Source organism: Hipposideros armiger, unplaced genomic scaffold (genome assembly GCF_001890085.2).
Source record: "Hipposideros armiger isolate ML-2016 unplaced genomic scaffold, ASM189008v1 scaffold_194, whole genome shotgun sequence".
Taxonomy (NCBI): domain Eukaryota; kingdom Metazoa; phylum Chordata; class Mammalia; order Chiroptera; family Hipposideridae; genus Hipposideros; species Hipposideros armiger.
In genome coordinates, this window is record NW_017731544.1 from 60,619 (window position 1) to 70,687 (window position 10,069).

The 10,069-nt window shown below is 34.6% G+C and overlaps 1 protein-coding gene across 1 annotated transcript in view; it reads right to left on the reverse strand.

The window, feature by feature from the left end:
• The window catches only part of ADAMTS20 (ADAM metallopeptidase with thrombospondin type 1 motif 20), a gene marked incomplete at its 3' end in the record, with an annotated part of 154,610 nt that overhangs the window by 57,532 nt on the left and 87,009 nt on the right, over window positions 1–10,069 (reverse strand). Inside the window, exons 13-16 of the mRNA XM_019653064.1 lie at window positions 8,547–8,664; window positions 6,109–6,204; window positions 3,459–3,625; window positions 3,180–3,309 (exon numbers count right to left, since the gene is read on the reverse strand). Coding sequence (XP_019508609.1) covers window positions 3,180–3,309; window positions 3,459–3,625; window positions 6,109–6,204; window positions 8,547–8,664 — 511 coding nt within the window. The remainder of the gene's footprint in view (window positions 1–3,179; window positions 3,310–3,458; window positions 3,626–6,108; window positions 6,205–8,546; window positions 8,665–10,069) is intronic.

Consider the following 10,069-nt stretch of genomic DNA (forward strand, 5'->3'; position numbering starts at 1 on the left):
ATGAACATACATGTGCATCTCTGCTCCTTCCTAAATACCATCTGAAATAACTATAAGGAATTTTGAAAAGGCATAAACCTAAAAGAACACAAAGAATAAAAAAGAAGGCACAGTAGGCAAGAAGAGGGAATTCCGAATATGAAAAGTGGATGGAAATAACTATTTAACAAAGCCAAGGAAGCTGAAACTTAAGCCTGTGGAAGGGAAAGGGAATAAGAAACGAACCATTCATGCCATAGAATCCAAGAAAAGCCCAGGATTGGAAAACACCAGGTTCCTCTGAAGAGGTGAATGTGTGAGGGGGTTGGCCTGAAAAAATGAAGAATTGATTGAAAAGTGTTTCTGAAGAATGGTTAGATTTCTACCTTTTTAGTCAAAAGCCGTACTGTCCAGTAACAACAGAATATGAGCCACATATGTAATTTTACATTCTCTAGCATTCACAATAAAAAAGTAAGAAAATATAGGTGAGATTAATATATGTATTTAACTCTATCCAAAATATGACCATTTCAACATGTTATCAATAAAAATTTTATTGATGATATCTTTTACATTTTACTTGACTTGTCTGACCCACACTGGACTTTCAGAATTTTATTTAGTCTTACATATGAAAAAGCAGCAGAGGATCGGCAGACATTTTAGGAAAGCCACTAACACAAAAGAGACCAAAGTAAACAAAACCAAAATAGAACTAAAACAAAAAAGGTATGTCGGGGGGCAGAAGAAAACTTATGGACTATGATTAATAATACTCTCAGTGACATAGATATTGCATCCATGAAACAAAAGCAAGATGCTATAAGAAACATTAAAATTTAAAGAAGAAATTGTTTGAAAATAAGTGATCAGTCCAGGAAGTTGAACGTCTAAACACAAACTTCAGAAAGACAGAAGTGAAAATTTAATGTGAGGAAAGCATCAAAGAAATAATGAGATAAAATTTTTCAAGGCAAAGAATATGTTTTCAAACTGGAATGGTATCTTAATAGTCTAGGAAAATAAATGGAAGAAACACCCACATCAAGGCACACTGCCCTGACATTTTCCACCACTAGAACTAAAGAGGATCCAGAAAACTTCCACAATAGGAAGTGTCACATACAAGCACAGAAATCAGAAAACAAGGCTTTCAAAATTAATCTAATTTTGGAAATAATCTTAGAATTTTATACCAGCCAAACTATTGATCAGGTGTGAGGTGTGAGAATAGAATAATGCCATTTTACAGTTATGAAAGGTCTCCAAAAACTACCTTCTTTCTTAGGAAAATACTGAGAGGTATGTTCCACCCAATGGGGAAAATAAATAAAAAAGAGGAATTCATGGGTTTTAGAAAACAGGGAATCCAACACAAAAGAAAGTTGAAACGATTTCTCTGGACAAGAATGAAGGGAAAGCACAAGATGACAGCCATGTGACAGGCCTGAAAAGCAGTACAAATTAGAGCAAGAGAAAAAAAGAACCACGGTAGCAACAGATGAAGAAAAATTAGAATCGGTACACTGACAGACCAAATTTACAGATCACACCAAAAGTTTGGGAACTGAAAATTTTCAGTATATAGAAAAATAAGTAAATAAAACCGAGGAAATTTAGCTTTAGAGAAACCAAAAGTTACCGAAATAAGAGAATATTAATCATAGTATAACAATGTGGCAGTCGAATGAATAGCTCCTTGGCCCATGCACACAAGAGACCTCTCCGGGTTCAGACTCCAAAACCATCTCATTGTTATCTTGTCCAACCTTCTATTTTGGATCTTATTCTTCTTTCCTTGGCGTGTTCCCCATAGTGTAGAATGTGCCTTCATTTGCCTGTTCATGGATTTGTTCTGAGCTCCTCATACCCACTGCCACAGAGCAGCTTACCTACTCACTCCTGGAAAGCTGGCCCTAGAGCCCCAAACCTCCCTGCTCTTCTCTAAAGCATTTCCAGGGTCTTTCTGTTAGAATGAATTCCTCCTCCTCCTGTGTTACCGCAGCTCTTTGTTCCTATTTCCAGCATTTATCCCAGTTGGCCTGGTGTCATATACTGTAGTCTTCCTCCCCTGAGACACTGCCCAAACAGGAACACCTGGTTTCCACACAGTCTTTCTGGGCACCACTGTACCAACACCACAGGATCAAGTCTGTGCCTTTTTCTGAATGGGACACCACAATTTCTTTGGCACCTTGAGGTCAGTTTGTTAGACTGTCTCTCACTTTCCCATCATCTATGGTCACTGGCTCTGGCCACCCACGTTCTCTCAGTTCATCTCCATACTGTTCTTAGTAGCATCCTGTCCTCTGACCCACTGCTCCCTAATCCCCAAACCTTTCCTCTATGTCAGCAAGGGAACAACGTTTCCATTCTATACAAACCTCCCTATACCTTCAGATTCAATCTCCTCACAAGCTGCTCCCTCCAGTGTTTCCGTGGTCCTCTCTATGTATTCCTGTAGCACTGCATTTACCATTATAAATTAAGAGAATCTACTCAGACTGTTTCATCCACTAGACTTTAAAATTTAAATGTAGGATCGGGGGCTTATTAATAATTTGAAACAAGTTGTCCCTCCATAAATTGGTTACCAATTTGAACAAACAGTATTACACAATTAAGCATCTGTTAACTACAGATTGCCCAAAGGCTGCAGTCATTTCACTTTCTTTCCCTACTGTAAATTTCTCTGTCGGTCCATTTCCCACCACGCTTCTTCCAGTGATCGTGCCATCAGTACAAATATATGTTCTTGTGGCCACAGGAGGAAAATAAAAGAATGAGAGAACACTTGATACCCAAACACTAAATGGTGACAGGGGGCTGGGAAAGTATGTGGAGGGGAGTGGAGAAGAGGGCAGGTATTTCACCAGGAAACAGTATCCAAGTTAGACAAACGTTCTGCGACCGTGAGAAAGAGGATGTGAAAGGAAAGGAAAGGAGCGGTAATGGAGAATGTTGAAATGGGTCGAGATAAATGAGGCTGTTAAGTATAAGAAATAGAAAGAATGAGTGGGGAGAAAAGTAAGAAGGGGAAAAGGACAGGGAAGCTTTGTATGTCTTTTGTGTGGTATATATATGTATGTGGACAGTGAGGAGCATTCCACTGCCATACCGCGAAAGCCAGACTCAAAAGTACCCCCAATTACACCAGCACGCACAAACTTTGTCTCCTTTGTTTAAGCCCAGAGTACCTTGACACATCTTGGTGCAGTCTTGCCATGGTCCGTAAGGATTCCATGTGAACAGGTCGCTCTTCGCTTCCACAGGGATATTGAAGGAATAATGTACATCAGGGTTGTATAAATTGCCCACACACAAAACCTCAATAAAAATTCAAAGGGGCGTACAATTAATTCACAAAATATGTTCTTAATAGATATTTTATATTTAATAATAAATGCAAAGCACTTAACCATTACAGTTTACTAATATGATTAGAGCTGTCTGATTAACAACTACTGAGAATTTACCTGCAAAATAAGTTCTTCTTGTAGCCGATCAGTACTGTTAATTCTTTCAATTGAGTTGTTCGAACCACTGTATTCAAAAATAGCTCCTTGTATGTTGATTTCTTTCTTGGACATACTTACAACAAAATTTCCATTCAAAAGGAAGTTCCCGTGAGTGTCAGATAATGCTGTAAAAGATTAGCAACTCATGAAATCGTAAGCACCAGTCAACAGTCTAGAACATTTTTGAATTTTTAAAATTTAAATTGTTTTTTTTTGAATTAAGAATGTAAATGAATAGTGAGGAAATCAATTTTATTTTACTGTAAGATGATCTCTAACCCATAAGGAGGGAAACTTCAGCACATTCGCCAAAGATCTGAAAATAAATTCACCCTGTACTTTTCTATCTGAGGTGAGCATCTTCTTCCCCAAGTCTTGTGGCTTCAGGAGGGACATACAGGAAATGGGGAGAGAGAAAGGAGTCCTGTACCCAGCAGACAGATCAGCTACATCAATCCTGCTCATCAATGGCAAGGAAGGAGAGAGCATCCAGGCTGTGGCAACACCCCACTTAAGCTTATCTTGGAAAAAACGTGCAAAGCTTTCAAACTCTAGAGTCAGTGTTCTAAAAGGCATGCAATGACTATATGATTCTCTTTATAAATGTCGGGAGCTTTTCCATCGAGACGGACTCTATCCCTCTGTGCAAACTGTAAAACACTGTCCTTTTTTAATTTTCAAGAGGCTATATTTTAAATTTTACACTCATAAAATCTCCATATTCATCCAATACTTTTTTGTTTGCTTTACTTATACTTTTCAGTGGAACAATAACCTTTTTGAAAAACATTTGTGTGGTATCCTAGGAAACCCCAGCCAAAGTATACAAGTCACCTATGGCTAAACTTCGTACTATGCATAAATATTATTACTACAGCCCTTGAAAAAGCAATCTTGAATGGCATTATTGCCAAATAAATTTGATATTTCTGTTTCTGTATGGACTATTATGACCGTCTTTATATACTACACTGAATTCAATGAAGAATTAATAGAGTTCTACATGTATCCTACAAAATGGAAATTCCTGTATGTAAATCAGCACTTTAGCAAAAGTGAATAGGCCTATTTAAGGGAGTATCGGTTACATTAAAACTAAGGGAAATAAGCAGAACTTAAGAAAAACTGTATATATTTCACTACTTTTAGTTACCAAAGCAAATTTCATAAATATAGATGTTTTATAAATCCCTTATAATGATTTTACATTTATTTTGCTCATTTTAATTTAGATTTTGATATTGCCATTAGCAGTTCTTTTATAAGGCATGTTGATATTTTATTAGTGAACATTTCTAATTTCTAAATATGGGCAGAACCTGTTGTCCATTCCTAAGAAGACACAAATATCTACTCTTGGAACCTAAGAGAGACATTTAAACTATTCATCTACAATATGCTAGCGTATATGCCTTTGGATATGTACCTAGGCGATACTTTTAGCAAAAGAAAAATAATTGCAACTAAATATTGGGCTGTCAGAAAAGTCATGACATATTTTTTCTATGTTTTTTGTTGCAAAAATGCATCATGACTTTTCTGACAACCCAATATAAAGGATAATCAAAATATTTACATTTGATTTTGAGAATTTTTGCATTTTTATAAAGGTGAAATTTACGTAACATAAAATTAACCATTTTAAAGTGAACATTTCAATGGCACTTAGTACATTAACAATGTTGTACAACCATCACCTCTATCTAGTTACAAAACATTTTCATTACCCCTCCACCCCCCCATAAAATCCTGCATCCATTAAGTAGTTGTTTTTCCCTTTGCATTTATCTTCATAAGTCCAAATGTCATTCCTGAAATAAGCTGTTATTATAGATTCAGATCCTCAATTATAAGCATTGATTACTTGGGCCAATACTTCAGATTTCGTTAAGGTGAAGCAGTTACTTTCTGAATTTCAGCTCTACACCACATACTCTAGCACAGTGAATTATAGAGCAGTCAACATTAAAGTATTTCTCAGACAGAAGGAAAAGGTTTGTAAAGAACTCTTTTCATCTTCTGACTTAAGTGAAACTCTTTAAACCTAAACACTAATTTCTAAAAACAAGTAACAAACAAATTCAATACTCTAGAAATGGCTAAAAGGCAATGTACTATGACACTATTTGTTACCATCTAAAAATATGAAACCATAGGTTTCTCTGTCTTTAACTTGAGCTTTTTAAAAAAGGTATTTGAAGTCTTTTGCTACCTGGTAAAAAAAAAATAAACATTTAAGAAACTGTTTAAAACATCTAATTCCAAAGAGGTCTGTAATTAATTTTAGATAAAAAGATAGAAGAGGATTTTATTCTAAATACACATGCAATTTTAACTGACTATAGCTTTTGGTTATCTAAAACACTCATGGGAAAAACTTAAATTAACTTTTCAGAATTTAGTTCCCTATTTTTTAAAACAGGCTATCATGTACAGCTCAAGAAACAAACAGGTAGAGAGAATTAGAGGACTCAAGCTCAGTATGAATCAAAATTGCACATGTGTTCAAGGGGGCTCGTCTTGCTTTCCAAGAACTGACATCAACCACAGACCTCCATGAAATCACACATGAACCACACATTGGCTGCTGTTCACTAGAAATGTTTACCAAGGTAATTGTCATCTTCAGGTCTTCCAGAATAGCTGTGCTGAAGAATCTCAATGTTTGTTGCTCCTGTGGGAATCTTTACAACAACGTTATAACCTGCAATATAATTTTATACATGTTAACTTTCACAAAAAAACAGATGGCCTAGAGGCTGTTACTGCTGAATGACTGAAAAATTTCAATAGCATAGCCAGACTTAATTTCATTTTATCTTTGATAAATGATACCGGTGCTTATTCTTTTTCCATCAATGCCTTATACAAATTACTGGGATGGAGAAAAAGTGGTTATTGCCTCGAAATTGTATACAGAGTTTGGGATTCTTAAGTACATTTCCTAATTTTTCTTCTAAAATTCTGACTATAGAATAAGAATGAAGCTAATACGTGTTTTAACTCCTGAGATACTTAATACTCACATTCATTTTTAAATTTGACTAATACTTTTACATTTTATACTTCCTAATGGCTTTTTATAATACAGGGTGCCAAATGCTATTCACAAGTCCAGAACATATCAAAATAGTTGGTCATTGCTGTATGTGTACAATAGATTCAGTAAACAGCAAAATAATGTGAGTTAATGAGAAACATATTTTTCTTAAGCTTTTAGTTCTAGTGTAAGCAGAAGTTCTTATAGCCACCACCCCCAAAAGTTTACATTATTTTTTAAGTCTACCACCAAATTGTCAAGAGAAAAGTAAAAAGTTTACTTGAGAGAAATGAAAACAGTATTTCTATTTTATGAGACCAAAGTCAGCAACACTGGCACTGCTCAAAAGATGAAGAAACACTGTATTAAATATATGTTTCAAAAAAAGAACGTTTTCCCTATGCTAAAAACACTTATGTTACATAGTTGTCCAAATACTCTCATTTGCTCTAGTGGTATTATTCTAAGTTTTTTCCTTTTCCTTATTAGGATTTTTCCCTTCTATTTAATACATGAATAAAAGGAAATGAATTTTTTCTTGTACACTAACTTTGATAAATTTGAATAAACTTAAAAAGAGGACGTTTAAAAGAGCTTAATCGCTGACATGAAATTACCTTTCAAGTTTTTAGACAGCCTTATTTATATCTCTATAAAGCATCACATTTAAATATAAAGTGATAAATGGTCTAATGATTCTGTATACGCTATATAGATATGGTCTTAGGTTATCATTCTACAAGAATAATTTTAATCCATGATATTTTCTCTATAAAATATTCCTAAAATCCCCACTGTTTGTCTTGGCTATTATATTTTTTTCAAGAAATCAATTCTTAGGCATGGCAAAAGTAACAAGATGAAGGCCACCAGGGGGCAGTAATTTGACAAATGCTATTCAGACCCTGCAAAGGAGCTTAACATCTTTTTCTAACTGCAAACCGATTAATTCACAATACAGTTTTGACAAGATTAAATATATGATCCTAATTTGGTGCATGTGGTTTTACAAAGAAAAAATGTTTTTTCAGTGACTACAGACCAGACTTTGACAATTGTGTGCCACTGTTTATAAAAGGGGATCAAATATGTGTGGCTCCCATGAAATAATGAATCATAACAACTGGAGAAATATGTCAAATCATCTAGTAACTCAGATTCATAAGCATTACCAGAGTATGAAATGTATACTTTAATATAAAAATATAAATTTTTTAAAATTAAATTGCTTTAATTAAAGCAATTCATACTATTTGAACACATGCAAGCATAATTTGAAGCTGAACAATAAAAATGTAAAAAATACATTTTTATATTGCAAGGAAAGTTTTAAAGGTCTGCTTTTATTACCATAGAAAGAAAAAATGTTTCCCAGAAAATTTTAGAATAGAAAATATCTGATATTATATTTTCCTAACAATTTTGAAGAAAAATGAAATCATGGCCAAATATCTATTATATCTGTTATCCAGATACTTCCTGGAAAATCAAATATAATAACAAATCCACATTTAAATTAATGGCTTGATCCTTTACTTTCAATCAACATTTTCAATATATCATCAATAAGAAACACAACAGATAGACCAGGTCATACAAAAAAAATGTGGTTCAAATGATGAAAAGTAATTAAAAGCAAGTTTCCTGGAAAAGTTATAAATATATACATCAGAGATTCTAGGAACAGCAGTAAAAACACATCATTAATATCATTGTCAACTAGCAGGGGATTTACTCTAATAAATGCTCCTAGTAAATTTTTTAAAATCAGATTTGCCTTGAGCAGATAAATGCATTAATTCAAGGATACAAAATGCATTAATTCAAGGATACATCTGGTATAAGATTTAATCTTTTATGTTTAGGAAATTTTTCTTTAACAGTCATTTTTAAATAAGGGTATAGAGTGGACAAAACATTAAGAAACCATTACTATTATACCTTCGTTATATACTCCATTATTACATCAAATAAAAAGGCAAGCTAGAAACACATACACAGCTTACCATAGTGAGCGCTGTTGAAGACCCCTGCCATTGTCCTACATGAGGAGTTGTCCCCACCACACACTCCACATTTGTCTCTCCTGGCCTTGGAGTTTAACACATGATCACAGCCAGCTTGCTTCAAAATACAATAATCACAATCAATATTATAAAAGTGATTAATAATACACATGGTGCTTCACAAAGATCTTTGCACAAATACTCTTTCAATAGGAGAATCAATACAGCAGGATTGTCTCATATCCACTGATCTTGCACATCAGTATTTTCACACATGGTTGCAAAAGCAGTGTTTTTCAAAGGGTCGTCCCATACCTCCTGCATCAAAATCACATGAGGTGGCACTTAAAAAGGTAGATTCCCTTTTAATTTTCTGAATTAAAATTCTTGGAAGTAAAACCTAGGAATCCACATTGTAACAAACACTGACAGTGACTCCTATATCCATCATTTGAAAGCCACTCTTTAACAAAATGGACAAAAAGTATGATTATGTGTATAACATTAAAATAACTTCAAAAAGATGTCTTTCATGATTCTTTTTTTTTTTTTAGCTCATGATATTAGAACTCTGGGAATAAACCCGAATACGTTTGAAAGGAACAGTTTATTTCTCCAGAATTAATATCCAGCATAATAAGCAGTGTTTATGAAAAGATTGAACACATAGATAAAGGTGAAAATAAATGACTTGTCTCATGGGTTTAAGAGAACAGGTGCAGCTCCTGTCCATGCAGATCTGCCCCACAAATCTGTGACCACCTTGGAGGTTAGTACTCTGTTCCATCCTTTTATCTGACATCTAGTGGGTACTGAGTAAATTTTTGTTGCACGTCCAAGAAGTGAGAGACAGGAGTAGAAAGAGGGAGGGAGGATACCATCACTCCTATCACAGAGGGGGATAAAACATCACTACAGAAGGTCACATTTGAAGTAACAAAAGAACTTTACAACCCTTGTGTCCTGAAATTTTTTAAGGAAGTTGACCTCATCCCTTATCTTGATTTTGAGTACCACATGAAAATCAAAATCAGATTTATTTTAAGGATTCATGACACATTCTTAATGGCAGAAAATCATCTAGTAAATGATACTCCTAATAGAGTGTGATTATCATCAAAGGTTGCCATATTGGAATTTACGAGAAAGTACTCCAAAGTAATATGAGGTGTGATCAAGCAATATGGTGACTTTAAACAATCAAAAAAAAATTATTACAGTAAGAGACACATTGCCATTAACCCCCCTCAAAATACTCCCTCTCAATTGTAATAGATAAGTATGATATCGGGGGTGGGAGGGCGGTGGATTGGGGGAGGAGGGTTGTCACTTTGTGAGGGGTGAAAAGGATAACTATTACATTGTTTTGTACACCTAAAACTAATAATAATAATAAAAAATACTCCCTCTCACTTCAAAAACACTTATCCCATGGTTCTTGCCACTTTCTGAAGCAGTTCTGGAAGTCCTCTTTCGTGAGTGTCTCTACTTCATCCTCCATCATGACAACAGTCTGTGTCACA